The 27,047-nt window shown below is 38.0% G+C and overlaps 1 protein-coding gene across 1 annotated transcript; it reads left to right on the top strand.

Annotated features, from left to right (window-relative positions):
- Positions 1 to 112: 112 nt before the first annotated feature.
- Positions 113 to 26,417, top strand: LOC139743758 (NEDD8-activating enzyme E1 catalytic subunit-like). The gene is made up of 15 exons (XM_071654212.1): positions 113 to 227; positions 7,671 to 7,785; positions 10,052 to 10,132; positions 10,648 to 10,730; positions 12,300 to 12,380; positions 12,924 to 12,967; positions 14,111 to 14,179; positions 16,758 to 16,912; positions 18,514 to 18,616; positions 20,201 to 20,314; positions 22,545 to 22,635; positions 23,244 to 23,325; positions 24,310 to 24,410; positions 25,088 to 25,206; positions 26,297 to 26,417. Exons 1-15 carry the CDS (start codon positions 214 to 216, stop codon positions 26,386 to 26,388), a joined length of 1,344 nt encoding a protein of 447 aa, XP_071510313.1. The 5' UTR covers positions 113 to 213; the 3' UTR covers positions 26,389 to 26,417.
- Positions 26,418 to 27,047: the final 630 nt, after the last annotated feature.

Raw genomic sequence — 27,047 nt, 5'->3', positions numbered from 1 at the left:
CCCTTTTGTTGTTGTTATGTTTTGTTAGCTAGCTCGGCGAATTACGAAAAGCGCCATCTGTGTTTGATACCATACAGTTTTGTTTCCTATTCCTTCTGACCCACTGGCACTCAGTCGATGAGGTTGCAGATAGCGAATAGTTCCTTAGAAACAACTTTAAGCGACAGAAAAAGCTAAGCTAGCTGGAGACCTTTAGAAGGAAGTTAAAGAAATATGGCAGAAGAACCGTGAGTTGATGATATCACGTATATTATCCCTGCATTGCATTGATGTGAAGTAGCATCTAGATCTAGCCATTATTGAACAGTCCCATCTGTTGTCATGTATGTTGGTGTGTGAGTGCACCGACATTATAGGGCTCACACCCATAAATATTTCCCCATAGGGACGTGTGTTAAAAATCAAATTTCAAAAAATTCTGTAAAATAGCTGGGAGAAATGAGGTGTTTCAGCTTCACTAACCTGGATAAGTTAGATGTACCCTTTCATCCATCAAATTCTCAGGGTGGATAATTCAGTTCAAATTCTGTTCAGGGGTACGAAAAGCCAGACTACGAGTTCTTGTCACTCAAAAAGTCACCCATTTTCCGTGCACGTACCCAATGAAATATAGTCCCCTCAAATTCCACCAGAAAAGCTTTCATCTTCTAACCAAAATGCAATTTGTAGAGGAATTCATACTCAATATCTACAGCTATTCAGTTTTTTTGCCAAACTGCATCATTGATTTTTAATTAATTTTTTTCTTCATTTATTTTGGTATCTTTGGTACGAATTTGTGAAGGGGTTTCGGACATTCCATTGTATTTACGGGTGTGAGCCCTATAGTGAAGGTCATATTTCTCATTTGACTTTTAAACATCATAACTGTGTTTTTGATGATATTTGCACCTACATCATATGGGAAATTACACATTCTAGGGTTATAAAGCTTCTCAAAGGGACACTTTTGAAACTCACACCCTTTGAGGTTTTTTAAAAAAATAAAAATGTAGTGTTGATCAGTTCTTCATAAGATGAATACCTAGATGCAGGCAGTAATCTTTGATTATGGGGGTGTCATCATCACATTATTGCCTACAAAATACTTGAAAAGACTTTGTTTTTGTCAAACAGACTAACTTTATGAATTTTGACCTGTTCCAGTGGTAGCCAAACAAAGAAATACATTAAAATAACACAGTCATTCAAAGTTGTGTGATACTGATGACTGCTATGTACAAAGATCTATCTATACCACAACAACACAACAACATAATAAGAAAACAAATTATAGCCAAACAGAGTTGGGGGGGGGGGGGGTAGAAGAGAAGGGGGGGGGTAGGAAGGGGAAGGGGGGAGGGAGGAAGAGATTTGACACAATACATCAACATAAACCAGCAGAGTTTGTATGGGATGAATACTTCCCATAGACTTGTGTGCATTGCATGCATCCTCTATAGTGAAGGTCATATTTCTCATTTGACTTTTAAACATCATAAATGTGTTTTTGATGATATTTGCACCTACATCATATGGGAAATTACACATTCTAGGGTTATAAAGCTTCTCAAAGGGACACTTTTGAAACTCACACCCTTTGAGGTTTTTTAAAAAAAATAAAAATGTAGTGTTGATCAGTTCTTCATAAGATGAATACCTAGATGCAGGCAGTAATCTTTGATTATGGGGGTGTCATCATCACATTATTGCCTACAAAATACTTGAAAAGACTTTGTTTTGTCAAACAGACTAACTTTATGAATTTTGACCTGTTCCAGTGGTAGCCAAACAAAGAAATACATTAAAATAACACAGTCATTCAAAGTTGTGTGATACTGATGACTGCTATGTACAAAGATCTATCTATACCACAACAACACAACAACATAATAAGAAAACAAATTATAGCCAAACAGAGTTGGGGGGGGGGGGGGTAGAAGAGAAGGGGGGGTAGGAAGGGGAAGGGGGGAGGGAGGAAGAGATCTGACACAATACATCAACATAAACCAGCAGAGTTTGTATGGGATGAATACTTCCCATAGACTTGTGTGCATTGCATGCATCCTCTATAGTGAAGGTCATATTTCTCATTTGACTTTTAAACATCATAAATGTGTTTTTGATGATATTTGCACCTACATCATATGGGAAATTACACATTCTAGGGTTATAAAGCTTCTCAAAGGGACACTTTTGAAACTCACACCCTTTGAGGTTTTTTAAAAAAAATAAAAATGTAGTGTTGATCAGTTCTTCATAAGATGAATACCTAGATGCAGGCAGTAATCTTTGATTATGGGGGTGTCATCATCACATTATTGCCTACAAAATACTTGAAAAGACTTTGTTTTGTCAAACAGACTAACTTTATGAATTTTGACCTGTTCCAGTGGTAGCCAAACAAAGAAATACATTAAAATAACACAGTCATTCAAAGTTGTGTGATACTGATGACTGCTATGTACAAAGATCTATCTATACCACAACAACACAACAACATAATAAGAAAACAAATTATAGCCAAACAGAGTTGGGGGGGGGGGGGGGTAGAAGAGAAGGGGGGTAGGAAGGGGAAGGGGGGAGGGAGGAAGAGATCTGACACAATACATCAACATAAACCAGCAGAGTTTGTATGGGATGAATACTTCCCATAGACTTGTGTGCATTGCATGCATCCTCTATAGTGAAGGTCATATTTCTCATTTGACTTTTAAACATCATAAATGTGCTTTTGATGATATTTGCACCTACATCATATGGGAAATTACACATTCTAGGGTTATAAAGCTTCTCAAAGGGACACTTTTGAAACTCACACCCTTTGAGGTTTTTAAAAAAAATAAAAATGTAGTGTTGATCAGTTCTTCATAAGATGAATACCTAGATGCAGGCAGTAATCTTTGATTATGGGGGTGTCATCATCACATTATTGCCTACAAAATACTTGAAAAGACTTTGTTTTGTCAAACAGACTAACTTTATGAATTTTGACCTGTTCCAGTGGTAGCCAAACAAAGAAATACATTAAAATAACACAGTCATTCAAAGTTGTGTGATACTGATGACTGCACAAAGATCTATCTATACCACAACAACACAACAACATAATAAGAAAACAAATTATAGCCAAACAGAGTTGGGGGGGGGGGGGGGGTAGAAGAGAAGGGGGGGTAGGAAGGGGAAGGGGGGAGGGAGGAAGAGATCTGACACAATACATCAACATAAACCAGCAGAGTTTGTATGGGATGAATACTTCCCATAGACTTGTGTGCATTGCATGCATCCTCTATAGGGCTCACACCCATAAATATTTCCCCATAGGGACGTGTGTTAAAAATCAAATTTCAAAAAATTCTGTAAAATAGCTGGGAGAAATGAGGTGTTTCAGCTTCACTAACCTGGATAAGTTAGATGTACCCTTTCATCCATCAAATTCTCAGGGTGGATAATTAAGTTCAAATTCTGTTCAGGGGTACGAAAAGCCAGACTACGAGTTCTTGTCACTCAAAAAGTCACCCATTTTCCGTGCACGTACCCAATGAAATATAGTCCCCTCAAATTCCACCAGAAAAGCTTTCATCTTCTAAACAAAATGCAATTTGTAGAGGAATTCATACTCAATATCTACAGCTATTCAGTTTTTTGCCAAACTGCATCATTGATTTTTAATTAATTTTTTTCTTCATTTATTTTGGTATCTTTGGTACGAATTTGTGAAGGGGTTTCGGACATTCCATTGTATTTACGGGTGTGAGCCCTATAGTGAAGGTCATATTTCTCATTTGACTTTTAAACATCATAAATGTGTTTTTGATGATATTTGCACCTACATCATATGGGAAATTACACAGTCTAGGGTTATAAAGCTTCTCAAAGGGACACTTTTGAAACTCACACCCTTTGAGGTTTTTTAAAAAAAATAAAAATGTAGTGTTGATCAGTTCTTCATAAGATGAATACCTAGATGCAGGCAGTAATCTTTGATTATGGGGGTGTCATCATCACATTATTGCCTACAAAATACTTGAAAAAAATTTGTTTTGTCAAACAGACTAACTTTATGAATTTTGACCTGTTCCAGTGGTAGCCAAACAAAGAAATACATTAAAATAACACAGTCATTCAAAGTTGTGTGATACTGATGACTGCTATGTACAAAGATCTATCTATACCACAACAACACAACAACATAATAAGAAAACAAATTATAGCCAAACAGAGTTGGGGGGGGGGGGTAGAAGAGAAGGGGGGGTAGGAAGGGGAAGGGGGGAGGGAGGAAGAGATCTGACACAATACATTAACATAAACCAGCAGAGTTTGTATGGGATGAATACTTCCCATAGATTTGTGTGCATTGCATGCATCCTCTATAGGGCTCACACCCATAAATATTTCCCCATAGGGACGTGTGTTAAAAATCAAATTTCAAAAAATTCTGTAAAATAGCTGGGGGAAATGAGGTGTTTCAGCTTCACTAACCTGGATAAGTTAGATGTACCCTTTCATCCATCAAATTCTCAGGGTGGATAATTCAGTTCAAATTCTGTTCAGGGGTACGAAAAGCCAGACTACGAGTTCTTGTCACTCAAAAAGTCACCCATTTTCCGTGCACGTACCCAATGAAATATAGTCCCCTCAAATTCCACCAGAAAAGCTTTCATCTTCTAACCAAAATGCAATTTGTAGAGGAATTCATACTCAATATCTACAGCTATTCAGTTTTTTGCCAAACTGCATCATTGATTTTTAATTAGTTTTTTTCTTCATTTATTTTGGTATCTTTGGTACGAATTTGTGAAGGGGTTTCGGACATTCCATTGTATTTACGGGTGTGAGCCCTATAGAACTAGGGCTCACACGGGTAAATAATTCCCCATAGAGACGTGTGTTCAAATTCAAATTTCAAAAAATTCTGTAAAATAGCTGGGAGAAATCAGGTGTTTCATCTTCACTAACCTGAATAAGTGAGATATTACCTTTCATCCATCAGATTGCCAGGGTGGGTTGTTCTGCTCTAATTCTGTCCAGGGGTCCGCAAAGCCAGACTACGAGTTCTTGTCACTCAAAAAATCACCTATTTTCCGTACACGTACCCAATGAAATATAGTCCCCTCAAATTCCATCAGAAAAGCTTTCATCTTCCAACCAAAATGCAGTTTGTAGAGGAATTCATACTCAATATCTACAGCTATTCAGTTTTTTGCCAAACTACATCATTGATTTTTAATTAATTTTTTTCTTCATTTATTTTGGTATCTTTGGTACGAATTTGTGAAGGGGTCTGGGACAGTCCATTTTATTTACAGGTGTGAGCCCTATAGTGGAGGTCATATTTCTTATTTGACTTTTAAACATCATAAATGTGTTTTTTTATGATATTTGCCCCTACATCATATGAGAAATTACACTTTCAACGATTATAAAGCTTCTCAAAGGGACACTTTTAGAAAATCATGCCCTTTAGGGTTTTTTTTAAAATAAATCTTGCAGTTTTGATCAGTTCTTCATAAGATGAATACATAGATCCAGGCAGTTATCCTTGATTGTGGGTGTGTCATCATCACCTTATAGCCTACAAAGTACTTGATAAGACTTTGTTTTGTCAAACAGACTAACTTTATGTATTTTGAGCTGTTTCAGTGGTAGCCAAAACAAAGAAATACATTAAAATAACACAGTCATTCAAAGTTGTGTGATGCTGATGACTGACTGCTGTGTACTAAGATCTAGTGACAAGAACATAATATTAAGAAAAGAAATAGTAGCAAGGCAGAGTTGAGGAGGGGGGGGAGTAGAGGAGAGAGGTAGAGAGAGGGGGTAGGGAGGGGAAGGGGAGGGAGGAAGAGATCTGACACAATACAAGATACACAATACAAGATTAACACAGTCATTCAAAGTTGTGTGATACTGATGCCTGCTATATTTACTAAGATCTAGTACCACAAGAACATAATATTAAGAAAAGAAATTGTAGCAAGAAAGAGTGGGGGGGGGAGGGGAGTAGAGGAGAGAGGTAGAGGGAGGGGGTAGGGAGCAGAAGGGGGAGGGAGGAAGAGAGATCTGACACAATACAAGATACACAATACAAGAGGTCATTCAAAGTTGTGTGATACTGATGACTGCTATTTACTAAGATCTAGTACCACAAGAACATAATATTAAGAAAAGAAATTGTAGCAAGATAGAGTTGGGGGGGGGGGGGAGTAGAGGAGAGAGGTGGAAGGAGGGGGGGGGGGAGTAGGGAGGAGAAGGGGGAGGGAGGAAGAGAGATCTGACACAATACAAGATCAACATAAACCAGCAGAGCTTGTATGGGATGAATACTTCCCATAGACTTGCATGTATTGCGTGCATTCTCTATAGGGCTCACACGGGTAAATAATTCCCCATAGAGACGTGTGTTCAAATTCAAATTTCAAAGAATTCTGTAAAATAGCTGGGAGAAATCAGGTGTTTCGTCTTCACTAACCTGAATAAGTGAGATATTACCTTTCATCCATCAGATTGCCAGGGTGGGTTGTTCTGCTCTAATTCTGTCCAGGGGTCCGCAAAGCCAGACTACGAGTTCTTGTCACTCAAAAAATCACCTATTTTCCGTACACGTACCCAGTGAAATATAGTCCCCTCAAATTCCATCAGAAAAGCTTTCATCTTCCAACCAAAATGCAGTTTGTAGAGGAATTCATACTCAATATCTACAGCTATTCAGTTTTTTGCCAAACTACATCATTGATTTTTAATTAATTTTTTTCTTCATTTATTTTGGTATCTTTGGTACGAATTTGTGAAGGGGTCTGGGACAGTCCATTTTATTTACAGGTGTGAGCCCTATAATGCAAATGGGCTTCTCTCAAGAACTGAGCTCAGCTGAGTGAGCTGAGTAGGGAAATTTAGTGTTTGGCTGCTCTACAGATTGATTATGAGTGTCACAGTCCACTTGTCTTTTCGACCAATTGAATATGTTTGATTATTGCATTTTACGGTAGCCTAGGCCTACCCCAAATACGTGAAACGTCTCTTTAAACTGTATAACGTTAGGCGCCTAGTCATAGTGTTAGTGTTAGTGTTAAAACCAGTCGCATCTACTCTAGATATTCAGATAACCGAATCAAAATCTAAATCTTATTTTGAATGTTACTGTAATGTTGCCATGTTTCAACTTTCATTAATCAACCATCTAATCAATCAATTTACAAGGTCTGCAAGAATCTTCAGGAAGCAGAACCTGAGCTTTTCAGAGTAACAAATCCAGATCCAGATCCAGAATAAACAGAAGAAGAAGAGACTTTACCATAGAAAGGCGTAGATTCTGGATCTGATTCTGATTCTGATTCTGAATGAATGTGAATGCACACATACATCAGCCAGAGCTGATATTCTAGAGTATGTTAGGTGGTATATTGAATATCTAGGAAGTTTTAGCAGCTTACAATAGCAAGTCACTCCCAAGTACACATCAACCTCCTGAGCATTATATTGCACACTCTCACAGCTGTAATATCTAATGTTCAACATACACTGTCAAACTGTGAAACTCTGAATGTCATCATATATGTCACAGGGAGCAACATATTTCTGTTTTCTTCCTTTATTTTTATGAAGAAATTGGCCAAAATATAACAGTACAGGTAACAAATGGGCCCCAGTAATTATATTGGCTAATATATTATGTTTGCTTGTTTTTACAGAATGACAGTAGATGATAACGATGCAGCAGAGTGGCCAGGACGTTGGGACCACATCAAGAAACTTCTTGAGCGATCTGGTCCATTTGCTACTCCAGAGTTTGAACCTAGCCCAGAGGTGAGATGGGCCACCTTCAGGCGCTTATCAAATGTCAGTGAGCTGGTAGATACTCCTTGCAGGCAATTGATCTGAAAGGGAATCAGCAGTGGAATACAGGGATGATTTCTGGCAACTAATATATCCACCAGAAAGCCATTGTTATCTGTCCTTTGACCAGCTGATTAAAGATGAGATGCATTAAATACATGTACACCAGTATGTAAAATTTTGCTTATTTCAAACAAGAAATCCCTTCCTTTTTAGCTCACCTGAGCTGAAGGCTCAAGTGAGCTATTGCGATCATTCTTCGTCCGGCATCCGTCGTGCATCGTGGTGGCATGCGCCGTATGTAAACTTTTTACATTTTCATCTTCTTCTTGAAAACCCCAAAACCAATTTCCACCAAACTTGGCAGGTGGCATCCCTAGGGGGTTAGGATCTCAATTTGTTAAAATGGGCACCATGCCCCGCCCAGGGGGCCCCCAGGGGGGCCCAAAGCCCCCCAAATTAACCCTAACTAGGCCGGGGGGGGGGGAGCCTCCGAGGCCCCCCCTCGACATTCCGCGCGATGTATCGCAATCGCAAAAAGCTATCGCCGCGACGTTTCATGACTTTTTTCTTTCGAGTCTCCCGCATCTTTTGACACTAAATTTGCGACGCCTGGGCGCGTGGTTCCGAAGTTATGCATAAATATGTATGCATATCAGACCAAAAATTGCTCAAAAACGTGAATTCGTGTACAATTTCAATGCAAACTGTGCTTACAGGCAAATTTCATAAAAGCATGATTATTTTGGTGTTTTATTGATTAAAATCAATGAATAACATATTTTCTTGTTCGGAGCGATGTCGTGGACAAATTTCATCGAAAAAAACAATGAAAAACATAAAGTCGAAAAAACAGAAATACATAAGAAATTCAAAAAACAATAAAATACTAAATGATTTTTTCTGATATCACAATTTTTTTTTACAACATTTGCTAAGGACACTAAAAAGAATATTTACACAAAAAATGTGCTTGTTTTGAGCTTTATTTTGTGATTTATACCAAATAGTCTGTTTTCATGCATCATTATGCATAAATTAGCATAATGTAGCATAAATGATAATTTTTTGAAAAATTAACTTCATGGTATTTTAGATTACATCATAGGCAATGTGTGTGCCAATTTTCGTCGCGATCGCGCAGTCGACGGCTGAGATCTGGAGGGGGGGCCTCCCAGGCCCTGGCTCTATCAACTACCTAAATAGCCCGGCCTAGTTAGGGTTAAGGAATCTTTAAAAGTCTCCTTCTCTGGAACCAGAAGTGGTAGAGCTAAGCTAATATTATGAGTTAGTACATTAATGGTTGCAATTTCAAGTTTGTTCATGGCAGATACAGGAGTGCCCCCCCCCCCCCCCAGGGGGGGGGGAGAATGGGGAGGTGCAAATTGAGGCTAAAATGTACATTTTCATCTTATTTTTGAAAATGTAATCATGGATTTTCACCAAACTTGGCAGCATCCCTAGGATTTCAATTTGTTAAAATGGACACCTTGCCCCACCCAGGGGGCCCCAGGCGGCCCAAACCTCCCAAAATTAAGGAATCTTTAAAAATCTTTTTCTCTAGAACCAGAAATGATAAGAGCTAAAATTGATACTAATGGGGAGGGGGGTCCAAATTTGGTCCCTAATTTTACATTTTCATCTTCTACTTTCAAATGCCTGGTCAAATTTTAGTAGAGCTGTGTGTGATTTAGATTAGTGATTGTGTGAAAGGTGAACTTGCGATACTCAGGTGAGCACGAGACCCCCGGGTCTCTTGTTTAAGCACTATACAGTTTTTACAGGTTTAAAATGCTAGAGATCTATGTCCCTTACCTTGAAATGAAACATCACTGCATCATCAGACAATAATTAGCTTAGGTCGTATATCGCACCTTTTTCAAATCAAGAAGAGTAGAGTCTGTTAGTCTTTACAGAAAATATTGTTGGAATTTCTGCACTTCATATAGATTATCCAGTTTTCTGTGCCATATTCATAGGATGCAAAGTATATCACTGTTCTAGTTTTCGTCAAAACAATTTATAATCTCAACAAAAAAAAAAGGACTACAGTGTCGCAAGGGTATGGAAGTAGGCAGACAAGACTATCTGCCTGAATGCTGAGCATGGTCTGTGAATGATATTATCTTATTACTTTTATTTTCATAAAAATGATGGCAGCTACAGTGCATAGATCTGCAGAGAAGAAATAAATAGTACAGTACCATTGATCATCTTTCCTCCATGCTCTTTACAGCTTCTTGGCATCATGCTGGAACATCTGAGAGTACTGGTAATAGGAGCTGGAGGACTTGGATGTGAAATCCTCAAAGATCTGGTGAGTGAATGAGTTTAAAAGTACAATCACAAGTAGGTGCACTCTCATCCAGAAAGATTCTCTGTTTATTTCATGTATTTCATCCTTGAGATAGTTGCCAAAAATTAATACCTCATTGATAATATAAATAAATGGAGACTAAATGGCAATATCTTACACAACCACTGCACGATAGCAGTATCATATTTAATTTGCCAATGTATAATTATTTTTTTTTGTTTTTTCGATAATCTTTCAATATTAGTGACACATACACACAAATACACACACACACATACACACACTTACTCCAAATGTATATTTTTTTTCTCACTCTCAAAGTAGTGTTAGACTAGCTAACCAATAGAATGAACGAATGAGTAGATCCCAATTCAACGCAGGGGAATGTTTTGAAAATGAATTCTACTGTTTGAGACACGTCAAGCATAAGGCTTGACTATAATGTATTTTTTCATCTAGGAAAACACAAAGGACCAATCAAATTCATAGATCTTTACTTTTCTCATGCTTTGCAGGCCCTCAGTGGATTCCGCCAAATTGATGTCATTGATATGGACACAATAGATTTGTCAAATCTTAATCGACAGTTTCTCTTCAGGTGAGTTGCTGAATCTTCTTTGGAACAGTTAAAATGCATCTGTTGATACGTATGTTTATCTAAGGCTTGAGTTGTTTTGTTTTCTTTATTTTGTCATTGTGAAAATAGTGTGAAGGTAGGAGACAAAAACTATCAGGTACATAGTTTGATGTCTTGGTGCTTGGAATGATTTCAATCACTGTCGAGTCACTTTCTTTTGGTTACCTCTGATACAGATGTAAACATATACCAAGGTATAGATTAATGCACACCAAGACTGAACAGCTACCTGAGCTTACTTCTTACCGCTGAACTTTTCCTATGCAACTTTAACCACTGTCTAGCAGACATGGATTGACCCATCAAAAGTGAATTAGAAAGATTTTTTGTTGTCCTTGACCTTTTTTAAATCCAGATTTTTTTTTTTTAATTCATTTTAGTGACTGTCCTTTTACTGATGAAACTACTAATTAGGCAGGGCAAAATAGACAAAGAAGGTGAGCTTGATTAGATCATTGGTTATTTCAGCTATTCTATTTCTTGAAATAGAGTGCTTGATATAGCTTGGATGTTGAAAAAGGGACATGTGATGATACAGGAAATATCGTTTGCATTCACATTTTGGCAGCAGTTAAGAGAGACTTGCATAAAGTATGTAAGACTGATGCTGTCGTAATACATAATGAATGGTACAGTTGAACCTCTCGTATCCGGACAAGTCGGGACCGGGGCTCATCCGGATAAGGGATTTGGCCGGATACGGGAGACTCAGTGCTTTATACATGTACATATACATACACATGTACTGATGTAGCCCATTGTAGTACCACATGTAGTAATGTGTATACTGCAACCTTTTCATTGTTACACTCAGTAACAGACCCCAAAATAGAGGTTCGTGTTTGCAAGAATGAAATCATTTTCTTTTATAAATTCTTGGGATGATTTACCTAAATAATTATTAAGAAATGTATCAAGTAGATCTTGAAAATAAACAGTACGAGTCGACGAAATTACGCTTCAAAATGCGATGATTTGGGGATGTTTGGGGATGTTAAAATGTCTGAAGGTAAGCAATTTGGAAGGAAACTTGATGTAATGTATGTTAATCATGTTGGAAGTAATATGTAATTCATGTGTGTTTGTGTAGGAGTTCTCAAGGAGTTGGGAATCCCCCTTTCCTCCCGTAATTATAAAAAAAAAAAAATCACGGCGAGATTGCGTCCGTATAATAGAGAGATCCGGATAAAGGGAGGCCGGATAAGAGAGGTTCAACTGTAATTCATAAATTGTGGTGAGGCACTAAGCATCCTGTAAGCACGATTTAGTTAGCCAGAGGTAGTTTCTTATAACTACATCTTCCAATTGAAATTCATTATTGCTGTTCACACCAAGTGATTTTCACTTCTTCGTATCAAATAAAATGTAGGTTGCTCAATGCACATATGTGAATGACAAGAATTCAGCTAACATTTTAACAGTAAGATAAGTAAACAAACATAGGCTTACAGGTAGATTTGCATATTTGTATGCCCATCAAATATACGGAATTATCTCTTCATTCTCATTTGACTTTCCACTTGCCACCAGGACCAAAGATGTGGGGAAAGCTAAGGCCACCTGTGCAGCAGACTTCATCAACAACAGAGTCGCCGGATGCAATGTTACTCCGTATCCTTTTATACCCTTGGTGTAGAGAAGCAGAGTGTATTGTGCCAAAAGCTTTCCATGTAGAAACAATGTGCTATTAGGTCTGAGCAAAATTAGTAGCCACTTGGTATTACTGTCCTTGGTGTTTATGAAGTAAAGGATGTTCGTCATTGATTTAGAGTGCTCCTAAGAGCATGTTCTGTATGTTTCACTGATACTTACAAGTTCATATAAGGAGAGAGAACAGGGAGACATATGGGATTGGCTGAGAAAAGGCAATGTAGATGTGCAGAGTGTGCTATTGTCAGAGTGTTTGTAGAGAGCAAAAATCAAGGACAAATTTGGGTTTCCGTCATGGACAGGGAAGGCATGGCCACTGTAACATAAACTTGTCAGTAGATGTTAGTGGGGCATTTTTATTGGCCATGCAGAACTTTCCCACCTTATTGCTTCCTATAACATAGAAATTACAATGTAATTTAAAAGAAATGCTGATAACATTCATCAATACACTCATCATTTTTGTTGAAAATCTGACACACCCTTAACTCATCTTGTCATCAGTCATTTCAAAAGGATAGAGGACTTTGATGAAACATTTTATAGCCGTAAGTATACTTGATCAAATCAAAATAACCCAGAATCTTTGATTCGGAAAAAAGACTGGCACCCCGTGCCCACATTGACTTTGATAAATTCAAAGTCAAATCAAACAAAAGGAATCAGTGTACTTTAAGTAAGATCAGACATAGAATTAGAGGTTTAGAGAATACTTCAAGTTTGTCAAGTTCGTTAGTATCATCATTTCGCAACCTCCTCACTGTTTCCTTTGTTAATCTTTTTTTTTTTAAAGAAAAATTATATATAAAACTTGTTTTGTGCTCAGTGATTTAGCATACAGGTCACCATTTGCTAAGCTACTACTGCTGTACACTGCTTTGATATAAAGGATCTGATTTTATCCCCCCCCCCCCCCAAAAAAAAAAAAAAAAAAAAAAGAAAGATATACAGAAGTGGTGCACTTTTTTTTTTTTTTTTTTTTTTTTGGGGGGGGGGGGCCTACAACTGTGAAAGAGACATCAATGAGGTAGTGCACCAGTGCATCTTATTTGCATATGTGATCATGACCAATATCACTATTTCTTTTATTTTCTTTGTCTGCTTTGAATGAAAGTGCAACAGTCCTGTGCGCTGTAGTAAAGTCCACTTCAGCATGGAGTTGGGGTTTGAAACTCCCCTACCTTCTTCATGTGATGCTTTGTTTCAAACGACTGAATAAGAACAACGCAAAAAGCCAGATAAGATGAAATTGAGAGTTAACAGTTATTAAATGGAAACTTCTGTGATCCCTAGCATTCATTCCCATATCCCCACGTTGATTTATATCCTTTGGGTCTATGTCATGTATACAAAAGATTCTGACTCTACAAGCATTGAGAATTAAGGGGTTTGGGGGACAAACACCACATTGGGGCCTTCCATAGCTCAGTAGGTAGAGCACTGGTCTAGCATTCCTGAGATATCGGGTTCAAGTCCTGATGGAACCCCATTTTCTTTGCTGAATTTTCGTCAAAAAAAAATGATAATTTTAAAAAGAATGCTAGAGTGCTGAGAGTTATTGATAACAAGTAGACATTTAACAAGAGCTTACTAGTATCTGTTACTGTGCTTCAGCAATCTATCTGTATTTCATCTCTCTCTCTCATCATTCAAACAAACTCACAAATGCTTTTTTTTTTCTCTCATCGCAGAATTTCATCTCATCATTTGTGGTTTGGATTCTATCGTAGCAAGGCGCTGGATGAATGGCATGCTGGTAAGTTTGATTATGCCTGAAAAAAAAAAAGTCTGCCTTTTGTGATTTCTTTTATGATTAAACCATCATAAAATTGCTTCTCTATGGTGGAAAAATGCTTCACATAGAAGTTTCTATGGAATGAGGGCATTAAGTCAGATCCATTGTTCATTTTGGGGGTTCTTTTAGGACCACATGCTTTTTACTTCTTCTTTTTATGCCTCCGCCATGAAGTGGTGCCGGAGGCATTATGTTTTCGGGTTGTCCGTCCGTCCGTCCGTCCGTCCGTCCGTCCTTCCGTCCGTCCGTCCGTCTGTCCGTCCGTCCTTCCGTCCGTCCGTCTTTCCGTCCGTCCGTAATGAATTTTGTGGACAAGGTAACTATCAAAAGCTGTTGAGGTATCCTAATGAAACTTGACATGTATGTGTATTAGGGGGTGAAGTTGTGCCTATCAACTTTTGGGTGCACGTGCTCAAGGTCAAAGGTCAAAAGGTCAAGGTCAAATACATAAAATTTCACTATTTCCACCATATCTATGCAATGCCTGAAGATATTTTCTTGAAACTTAGTGTATGCATGTATTACCCAATTTAGATTCTGTGGTGAAAGTTTGGGTCATGAGGTCAAAGGTCAAAGGTCAAAAGGTCGAGTAAAAGTATTCAAACTTCTTTTTTTTCTCTGTAAATTGGAAAATTGTTCAAGGTATCTTCATGGAACATAGTATATATACATGTACTGACTGGCAGTGATTATCTAGAGAATGTAGGGTTCATGGGGTCAAAGGTCAGGGGTCAAATGTCAAGTGCAACACTTCAAAATTTTACTATTTCCCTCATGTTCATGCAATGCCAGCAGGATTAGTATTTTTTTTTTTTACACTTGGTGTATGCATGTGTAACCTAATAGAAATTCTCTGGAGAGTTTTTTTTCTTTTTCTTTTTTATTGCCTCAAAGGTCAAAAGGTCAAAGATCAAGTGAAAGTGCTGAACTAAATTTTTCCTCCATATCTCGGAAGTGGCTCAATTTATCGTGAAACTTACTGCATATCTACTGTATGCATGTTCTACCTGAAAGTGATTGTCTTATGAATTTTAGGGTCAAAGGCTAGATGAACATGGTAACAATTTACTATTCAGTACAGACCGGTACCATGAAAATTACTCAATGCATAAATGTATGAATGGGTCAAAGTCAAGTTAAAGTCCTTAAATCCCCAAATACATGCTCTCCTATTCATCCAATTAAACCAAGGTCAAGGAAGGTGAACATTCAACACATTTGTGACAAACTTGTCATTTCAATATTTTGCCAGTTTTGTGAAAATGTAATCACACATTGTCCACATGTACTATCTAGACCTATTAGGAGAATCATGCATTATGGCGGAGGCATAACAGTCGCCATAGCGACATTTCTAGTTTTTAAATTTAATTATTTCCTCTTTTAAATACCCTTCCCATTCAGCAACAGCCCATACATGTCATAAAAAAAGCTCACCCTTGGCTGTTGATTTAAAATACTCAACTCAAGCATTCTTTGCAACTGACTGACAAACATCTCGATGAAAGAATTTCATGAATTTGAATCTTAAGCATTCTTTGTCTTTCCGTTTCTGTCTGGCGCCAATGAATTTGAGTTGTCAAAAAAAAAAAAGTGTGAATTTAAGATGACATTTTAGTGTAATTCAGTTTCATATGAGATAACCAAGGAGTTATCAGTTTGTGTCACATTACAAATATTTATGCCAGTTTGAAACATGGCATTCCTGTTAGATAGATGTCAGATTGATGAAGCATGAATAATTGTAGAATTTTAAAATATGATGCACACAGTCGTCTTGTATGATATTATACCTGCCAGCCAATCAATTTGTGTTCTTTTTCCCCAACCTTATTTCAAGTTTCCTAGACCCCGTTTACAGTGCGAGGCTCGGCCGCGGCCGAGCCCAGCCCCGCTTCAGTGTAAACGCGCAAAAGGCCAAATGCGAGGCCAAAATTGGCCTCGTATTTGGCCTCGCTCTGGAGGTGGTCTCGGCCGCGGCCGAGCCGCGGCCGAGCCCGGCCTTTTCTCAGTGTAAACGCAAACTGGGCCAAATGCGCGGCCAATTGCGCGGCCAATTTTAGTCTGGCTTCCAAACCCTCTGCCTGTATCTTTCGCTATTCAGGATATTAACCCCCTCAACGTCGAAAACCAGTATAGTTTAAGGTGGTTTTGTCCTGCAAAGGATTCTTTCCTTCGACAAAGGCCTTTGCAAAGGCCTTTGCCCGAACGGCGACTTCGTCGCCACGGAATTCATTTGGCAAAGGGTCTGAAAACCAGACAATACCAAATTGCATTTGTTTACAAGCAGAGCGCCACTACGACAAAATATTGAAAGGTTTGAATCAAAAGCGCGGCCGAGCCCAGCAGTGTAAACGGACAAAATTGCGAGGCTCGGCCGCGCAATTGAGGCCGGGCTCGGCCGCGGCCGAGCCGCGGCCGGGCCCGGCCCCGCACTGTAAACGGGGTCCAAGTCTCCAGATTCTAAAACCTGTGCACACCGAGAGCCCTAAATATTTCTGATTATCTTTATCTGATTGTTGCCATCTGTTTTTCTCAGCTAGGTATGATAAGTTATGACGAAGACGGGAACATGGATCCCAACACAGTGAAGCCGATGATTGACGGAGGCACGGAGGGGTTCAAGGGAAATGCCAGGGTCATTATACCCGGGACCACGCCTTGCATCGAGTGCACGCTTGACCTCTACCCACCACAGGTAGGTTCATAGGTCACTGCAGCCAAATCTACCAATCCTCTCCAATGATGGTTCCCAGCTAAATGAGGTCAATGATTTTTGATATCTGGGCTTTATGTGGCTGACTCCATGAAGGACTTGTACCAAGGCAATTGTATTTTGAGTTTTGTAAATGTTATGTTTTGATATGGAAATAAATGAATGAATGAATGAATGAAAGGACTTCATGACTTGCAAAGCACAAGCTTGGAATGCATGTAACAGACTACATCCCATCTGGCAGTCAAACATTTCAAGGACTACAAAACTTGCCTTTATTAGAGCTTGTGTTGAAAGCATACTCACATGTAGATCAGCGACATGGACCATGAAAAAGATCCTGCAGGACTTACTGGATGGCACATCCAACACTGCTTCTAGTGAGAGTGCAGAATATCAGTTGGAGAGAATACAAAATGAAAGAGGAGATCTGTGGAGATAGTCAAATCAATTTAATTTGATTCCATTCAGTTCATTTCAATGCAATTCAGTTCAAATCTATTTTCATTTTTCAACAAAAATATAACATATTCCACCCATTTTTTATATTGTAGCTAGTCACAGAACACAGTTTTTTGGTCACCATTTCTGTGCCAGGGAGCAAATCATATCTGATGTAATTTCTTTGAGACTGCCCTGCTCATACAGAGGAAGAAGACCTCTGAACTATATTGAGTACATTGCATGACGTATTGGGCATTAAGTAACTGACTTGCAAACACTCATGATGGACAGCGATACTTGGCCTGGCATGGTTTACTAGATCTTCGATGAGTCTGTTAGTTTGTAGTAGCAGTAGTAACGGAATAGAAGTGAACCACAATGAGCAGCAAACCAGGCAGCATGGTACATCCATACACACTAGCAGATTTGTGAATGAAAATGACCCCTTTGCAGTTCACTCCAGGAAAGTAGCAGTAATGAGCAAAAACATAGTATGAACTTCGCATATTGTGCCAAACGCAAGATTTGAATTGATGCGTGCGCATGGGTACATCATGTAGTGAAACACTCATTGGCAAAAGGGAGATACAGTGTATATGTGTCATTTTGCAACCTATATACGGTATGGCTGTTGACATGCGTCATATTGGCTTCCATTGACATAAGCCTCGGGTTGATTCGAATGGTTTTGTAGAGCAGTGTAAATGTTTGCTTAACAAACAAAAATTGATTATTTCTTTGAAATCAATAAATGAAAGATCAAACTGATTTTAAATATATATCTTAAATGTCATTGCATCTTAATGCTATTCCAGTGATTTCTTATTAAACTAAAGCAAGGTTTCATGTGATTCCTTCTTTAATGAAACTGTAACAGTGGAGATAACACTTGGTATTTCATCATTTTTTTTTTCTGCCTTTCTTATAAGTTGTAAGTTTTCATTATTCAGTATACAAGACATAGTATAAATTACACTGTGTTTTTCATCAAGATGCCGGAGTTCATTTTATCTGACCAATGCAGAAACGATGATAAACTATTTGTCATGATGATTATGCATTGTGGTCATGCAAATCCTAACTGTGGTATCATACCAGAGGCAAAGTTTCCAGTGATGACTCTTTCCTTTCATCGTCAGGTCAATTTCCCCATGTGCACCATCGCCCATACACCCCGCCTCCCAGAGCACTGCATCGAGTACGCCAAGGTACTGCTATGGCCCCAGGAGGAGCCTTTTGGAGGTGAGAGAGACACAGATCATATCCCCTGACTCCCTGGTCAATTTTCATGGGGTGACTACAAGCTGTTTGGTTGTAGTTTGCAAAACTATGCAACTACTGCATCAGTGTTGCATATTGAGTAATCCAGAATAATGTCAACATATATCCTTTTCTCCATTAAAGTTTATTTCTTTGTGTATAAGATGAAACAAACATATCTGGACACAGTTGACAACAATCCCAATGTTTAAAATGTCCATCAGCTGTGAAGTGTCAATGGAAATTTATTTTTTAATTTCTCAGAAATGCTTCTTTTGTCAGTTAAAGGCATAATTTACCATTTGCAGATGAAAAAGAGACCCAGCATTAGTGCTTTAAAATAGTTCTATAATGTGAGTTAGGGATAGAAACAATCACTGCAAGAATTTGAATCCGTATAATCGATGTGTTATTGTTAGATGCACAAAATGTGAACAATAGTTATAATAAAAATGTTTCCAGACTAAACCGTCTACAGTTACGGTTTATTGAGAAAAATACTGATATCTCCTTATATTTTAGGCTTTATTGCGAAAATTTTATATGTAGGATGCTTTGTGATACAACAGACCTACGCGTATGCGTCAAATGTGATATCTTAAAAATGTTATTGAATCACTGCTCCCAAAGGTAAACAGGACCCTTAACTTACCTTACATCTGACTTTTATTTGATGTTTGTAGACTTTATCTGTACAGTATGTCCCAAAAAAAAAATTACAACGGGGCCTTCCGCAATGATATCTTTAAAAATAGTGAATCAATCTAAATACAAATTCAGGGTATGAAACTATAACTCATTGCCCACATCTTACAAAAAACCCCACTCGATTTACTTCAGTGGTCAAAGAGAAATACCAAATTTTGTAGAGGATGTCGGGAATCTCTTCTGTCAAAGTTCTGTCTATTATTCACACACAAGATCCTCGAAATGCTAAACTCGGAAGAATCCGATTCATGACATGCTTTAGAACAATCCACATTTCTCCGTGACCGCTTAACCAAATCGAATGGGGATTTCTGCAAAATAGAGCTAAAATGTTATATTTTAAGACCCTGAAGTAGCATTAAAAAAAATTACAACCAGATTTTCGAATTGATATAAACACCTAATATGATCAACCTGTCTAAGTGCCGCCATCAGGGTCTTAAAATATAACATCTTAGCTCTATTTTGCAGAAAACCCCGTTCAATTTGGTTAAGCAGTCACAGAGAAATGTGGATTGTTGTAAAGCATGTCATGAGTCTGCTTCTTCCAATTTTAGCAATTCAATGCTCTTGTGTGTGAATAATAGACAGAATTTGGACAGAAGAGATTCCCGACATCCTTTACAAAATTCCATATTTCTCTTTGACCACTGAAGCAAATCGAATGGGGTTTTCTGTAAGATGTGGACAATGAGTTATAGTTTCATACCTTGAATTTGTGTGTAGATTGATTCACTATTTTATAGATATCATTGCGGAGGGCCCCGTTGTAATTTTTTTGGGGGACATACTGTAGTTTGCTATTCCCTTGATGAGTTGACATTATCTTTTCTTTTCTCTCTTTCTTGCTCCATCTAGCTGGTGTTGGTATCGATGGTGACGACCCCTCCCACATTCAATGGATCTTTGAAAAGGCCCAGGAGAGGGCGGATCAATTTAATATTGCAGGGGTAACCTACAGGTTAACACAAGGTCAGTCACAATCTTTGTCTACAGATGATGTTTCCATAGCAACCACATTGTGTGTTATGGAGACAGATCTCTTATGTACTGTCCACACAAATTTTTTAAAGCATGTACCAATTTTGTTTTTCCAATCAAGCAAAAACTTCCAGGCAATTACCCAAGAATATGATAGAAGAAAAAGAAAATATAAAAAGGAAAAATATAAAAGAAATATTTGGGTGCCTTAGGAGCCATCAGATTTATTTTTTGATGATTACACCAATGAAAACTGACAGAGAGCAATAACTCATTGAATTAAGGTTCAATAAAATGTACATTTATGGTAGCAGGAACTATAGCTTTTTTTCATATGGCAAACTCACATTGTGTTTTTATTGTTTCCTCGTTGTTTCCTCTGCCAATTACTTCTTAGGAATTATAGCATTTTGTGATGTAAATGGCAGCAACACACTGGCAAACAGCGTGAAAATAGCATCTTCATGTTGTGACATTTCACCCACACATCACCGTTCATGCCGTTGTCGTTTGAGAGTAGTGAAATCATAAGGCAGCAGAAGTTGATTTAAGACTACTACTGTAAGAGTGTCTAGTTACAGTGTGTGTGTGTGTATGTGTGTGTGTCTATTTCTGTGTGTCTGTATTTTTATGGGAAAATAACAGGGAGGAGGATGTGTGAGAGAGAGACATGGAAATGAATATATAAATGAACCAATATGAACAGAAATTATGAAGTGAGAGAGACAGACAGACTAACAGAAAGGGCAAGGGGGGTAAGTAACAGAGACGGATAGACAGGTAGACAGACAGACAGACAGAAACGGAGAAGTATGCGTGTGAGAGACAGACACAGACAGAAAGGGAAGAGCGAGATATCAAGAGACAAACAGAGACAGACAGACAGATGTAACGATAGATGTGTGTGTGTGTGTGTGTGTTTGTCAGAGAGAGGGAGGGATAGATGGACACACAGACAGACAGACAGAGACCTAAAGATAGGTGTTTGAGTGTGTGTGAGTGTACACACGACAGAGAAAGATAAACATAGAAAGAAAAAGAGAGATCAATGGACACGCCAACAGACAGACAGACAGAAACCTAAGAATAAATATATGTGTTTGTGTGTGTGTGAGAGAGAGACAGAGACGCAGAAAGAGAGAAAAGTGGGGAACAATCATACATTTGCTTTCATCTCGCTGAAAAAGGATTAGGCAGGGGGAGAGAATTAGAACCATTACTGTAGCGTTCCTGCCATCAATGAGAGAATAACTGAATTGAGCACTTCTCACTGTGGGGCAGCAGGAATAATAGCTGTATTCATGCATGCGAGGCAGCAAAGTCGTCATTGGCAGGTGGTGTGATGTATGCTTTGTACCTTTTGTGCAACAAGTGGCCATTTATCCACTAAATTGCAATCAATCCACCAATAACTCCTTCCCCCCCCCCCCCCCCCCCCCCGCTCACGTCTGCAGTGAATGGAAAGCTGGAAGTGTTTAAACTCAATTATTGTATTATGCACTCATGCAAACTAAATGAAGGTAAATACTGGAAGTACCGGTATTGTATATGAATGCTTGAGAGTTTATGTTTAATCCATAAATGTATGTATTTGTATACTGTCTTTTTATGCATATTATGTTTATGCATACAATGTATGTGTATAAAGAAAAAATAATATTTACAAACCTACCTACCTACCTACCTACCTGCCTACATGTACATCCATATAGTGTGTACATTCATACATACTGGTACATGCATACAAAGACGTACGTACACACATACACACACATACTTACAAGCATATGTACATAAATACATGTACATATGCTTACAAACGTATGTACATACATGTACATATGCTTACAAACGTATGTACATACATGTACATTCATACACTGTACATACAGTACATACATGTATGCATGCATGCATGCATAAAAGATATTCTTCAACCATTCATTATCAATACAAAAAACAAATCTTACATATAAAGTAAACTATTTAAAAAAAACGGAGTGCAGTGCACTTTAAGAGTAAAATGTGGTGATATAGGACAGGGAAGTTGGGCACAAATAACAAAGCAGAATGCAAACTTGAGACCTTTTCTTCACTCACAAAGTTATGTGGGTATAAAAGAGAAAGAGTCTGTCCAAAGTGACATTAGCATTATTCAAAGGAATAGGAGTGAGAGGCTTATTTTCATCTATTCTCATTTCATTTATCGATGTATCTTCAGGAGTTGTGAAGAGAATAATACCAGCTGTAGCCTCTACCAATGCAGTCATCGCAGCCCAATGTGTTACAGAGGCCTTCAAGATTGCCACTAGGTATGCAGTTACTGTGGTTACTATGAAATCTTCATAGAGCAGCCATTCTTTTTTTTTTAAGTAATGGATGTTGTCAAATTTATGATAACTAAATGTCATTGTTGATCTTCCAAAGACCTTTTGATAACTTCAAAACTTATAATGTGACCATCAGTTGATTTGTAATGTGCATTGAATTCAGCTAAAAATGTGCCATTTCTGCCATACTCTTTACAATATTCTGAGTTAGATGATGCAACATTTTATGAAATGATCGATATGTGTTCAACAGAGACAAGAAATCAAAAGTTTAAAGGGGCTTATCAAACTGATCATAATATTGTGTCATGTAGAAGGTGACAGGCACGTTCAGCCATACAGTTTTTGGTGATAAATGATGAAAGTACTAAAGTAGATTAAAGAATTCTATTCAGGCTAAGTTCTTCTGGAGCATGTTATTGGTTGTGAGAGTCAATTATGTATTTACATTGTCTAATGATGAAATACTTACATGATTTAACTTTATGAAACATGAGTGTGTTAGTGATAACTGTTAGCACACTAATATAATTATGTGCCCATATGTTGTTCAGTAGGGTTTGAAATATATTTGTTTGTTTTTATTTCAGCTGCTGTTTTCCTTTGAAAAACTACATGGTATTCAATGACACAGATGGCTTATACACTTACACATATGAGGCTGAGAGGAAGGTAAGACACAACAGATGCAGAAAAAGATATATACATGTATATGTAATGAAAGGGATAATTCAGCATCTACATCCATGAAAGGATATCTGTTGCCATGGCAATATTGTGGCTGGGATGCAGTCACTGAACATGATTTAGGTTAGGGCTTGTGTATTAGAAAATATGCTGAACCGTTCTGTAATCGTGTCAGCCCACCAGCGTTTGAAATGCCTCTGGCTCTCTACTCTGCCCAAAGTGAAGGTAGATACATTCACTGACAGTCTGTACCAACTGACCACCATTAGAGTGCTTCTGGTCATGCATTCTACCTTCTCATCAGATGATCTTGTACCTATTGATTGTACCATGGTCATTATACCTGCCAGGAAAGAGCAAGGAAACTAGTTTGATATTTATGTGTTCTTTAGTTGCGTTGATAAAGATGTGATAATACCAACAAATACTTTAGTATAAGTTTAACATACAACTGTATGATAAATGCAAGAGTTAGAAAATAATGAGTAAAATAATCTTTCTGTATCCTTTTACATTTCATTAATGGAACATGTTAAAGTCAATAAACCTTAACCACTTTCCCTGTTTTATATAAAGAAGTAAGAAGTCATTTATTCAATCATACAAAATCTAGCACAAAGGAGAGAATCTGGGGAGAAATTATAATACACACTAGTGAGGCAGTAAGCTGTAGAATACTGCAATAACCAACTTCAAGTCTTTATTAGAAACTTTGTAGCAGTTTATATTACTTTCGAGTTGACCCCAATACTTAATGTGAACTTGACTATTACAAGATCTAGGACTGTAATCTGTTACTGCACATTAAATCAGCTAGCATCAGTGGAGATGAAATATGGCATTACATATAATGTGTCTAGTCTTGTATTGAATAGGCCACCAACTTGATTGTAAAACAATTCTGGCATCAATGCACAGAGAGGAATAGTAGTGTACCGGTGTTGATTACATGACTTGTTTATTCCCCAGGAGGACTGTTTAGCCTGTAGCCAAGCCCCACAGATGCTGGAATTTCCTGAGGATGCCACGCTACAAACTTTGGTAGACCACCTGACAGAAAACAACACATTGTGAGTCGTCTAGGGGGAAATCCTGGACTGTCTATGTACATATCTGTGTATTATGTTCATTCCAGCTTTTATTATTATTTTCTGTCTTATACTAAAGACAAAATATTTGAATGTGGAAGTTATTATCAAATAATAGTCTTGATATATACTGTAGATTCTTGTTCTTGTTCTGTTGATATAACAGATGAGGTAGAGGGATCATTTGCCAAGATGACCAGTTAATGATACACATGACCGACAACAGATGGTGCCAGGAAAAGAATCCACACAAGATATCCTCTGTTTTCTTCTCTGCTTGCATCATCTGAATAGCAGCAGCTCAGTTAACTTCAAAGGCCTTTGTGCCTTGTGTACTCTGGTGCCTGTTCCAAAGAACACTAAAATAACAATCTTGTGTTACAGCAAAGCCATTTTTCCTGCTCAAAATTGAAATTCTTTGTTTGTTGTTCTTATTGTTTTTCAAACCTACATTGTAATACAGTAAAAAGAACACTATCACTGACAAAGAACACTAATACAACAAACTTTTGTTTTAGCATAGTCATTTTTCCTACATGGAAGTTTTGATTTGGCACATCATCAATTAGTACTTTCATTGTTGGTAGCTGATTTTGTACTGAAGACATTTTTCATACTGTAAATGTTATGTTTGTCATACTATTTCATCCCTTACTCAGACAAATGAAGGCACCAAGTATTACGACCACAATGAATGGCAGGAATAAAACTTTGTACATGCAGAGTGTGGAGGCTATCAGGAAGAAAACCAAGGAGAATTTACCCAAGAAGCTCACAGGTAATGTGAGAATATGTAATACTAAAATAATCCATACAGTTGCCAGTGTTTTAACACCAAGGCAAGTCTTCACCTGATGTGGAATTAGTGAAAACTAGGAGCTGAATCAAAGTTTAGGAATAAGAGGGTGGTAATTGTATGAAGCCAACGTTCTTGCATGTTAGCTAACAGAAGGTGTGTAAGATGCATTTTCAGCAGCTGTTTTTGCTACATTCAGATGCAATTTATATGAAGGGGTACCCATAATTGTAATGATATATGGTACATGAACGACTGTGTAAGGGTACACCCCTTGCATATCACATTGCACTTACTATACGTTTACTAAGTTTTCCTTTACTGGAATATACTTTGATAGGTTTGGTTAGGAAAATAATATGAACAGAAGTACTGTAAAACAAGTAATGTTCCCATGCATTTTAATTGCGTGAATTTCGATAGAGGCAACATTTGCGAAATTAGAATATACACGAAAGTTCTTGTCTACACTGTATGCATGGAATGCCACGGAAAATTTGCAAAAATTTCATGCTGCGTAAAAGGCCGGTGGTTCCAATTCATGAAAATTTTGTGCCACGAATATATCTTGTTTTACAGTATGTTATTTACCTGGTGTATGCAGTGCAGAGTCTAATGCATCACAAAATGGGCCTGTTATGATTGATTCAATTATTTTTCAGTCATGATTCTGTTTTCATTCTTCCTGTAACACAGGTGGTATAATGTATTTGTCCATTCATGGAATTGTCTGTATTACTACTTTATTATAAAAAAAAAAAAGAATCAATTCTGTGGGGGCTCATGTACTAAGATATACATGTAAAGCCGTAATGGTAATGTGTATGACAAAGGAAGTAGACTGCACTGGTAGATATAGACGTGGTGGATATTCTGCACAAGCTCACAGGTGTGTACTAAATTTGAGAGAAAGGTCAGAGAATCTGTGATATACTTGACATTATGTCCAGCTTGAACGATTACATTTTGTTTTAGCACTGTATCTCTGTAGGGAGATTGAATTGTCCAACGTATGGGATGGTTGCCGATTAATTTCCATTCCCTTCTCTACCTTTTGCCGTCTGTTTGATAGATCTAGGATTGGCAACTGGCCAGGAGCTGGTCATCGCCGATGCCACAACCCCCAACTCACTCGTCTTCAGTCTCAAACTGGTACCCAAATGAGGCGCCGAAGAGTCCCTTCCGCATATAAATAGGAGCGCCGAGTTGTACTCCCAAGTAAGCACGAACTGGTGCAGTACTGCTGGATCCCAAGACTTGGACTTATTTCCCGTGAACCGGGCTCTAGTCTACAAGTCGGACCTTGATATGTGTGTGTTTCAAATGACTGCAAATAGCATGGAAATATGGAGTGCATGGAAGTGTAAAGTGATGGATGACACTTGCAAAATACATGGCATTATCGATTTATGTGTCTACAACTTATCAGGAATGACTTGAAGATCCTCCATAAGGTACATCTGTGTAGGCTGTAACCCATCGAGAAGGGCAAATTTATTAATCATGTAGATTTATACAATGTTCATTGAACACTTATAAAAGGATTCTTTTTTTTTCTGGTTTTCATGAGCAGGATATAATATTTTTCTGCACACCCACTGGTTTTTGTTCCACTGCCCCAATGATTTGGGTTGCCCATCCATCAGTTCATCCACTCCTTCCGTTTATGCATACCCTAATCCTACGCTTGTAATCCCATGACATTATCTTCCAAAGCCAGAACCAACACACTTGCACCACATGTCATTCATGCAATACACCTACATACACCGATTATACTGTAGACATGTATAAAGTTCATTTCAAATGTCAATGAACTTTGC

The sequence above is a fragment of the Diadema antillarum genome, unplaced genomic scaffold (genome assembly GCF_040938485.1).
Source record: "Diadema antillarum isolate AM-2024a unplaced genomic scaffold, OU_Dant_1.0 seq00001105_RagTag, whole genome shotgun sequence".
Taxonomy (NCBI): Eukaryota; Metazoa; Echinodermata; class Echinoidea; order Diadematoida; family Diadematidae; genus Diadema; species Diadema antillarum.
This window is presented reverse-complemented; position numbering and strand designations above follow the sequence as displayed.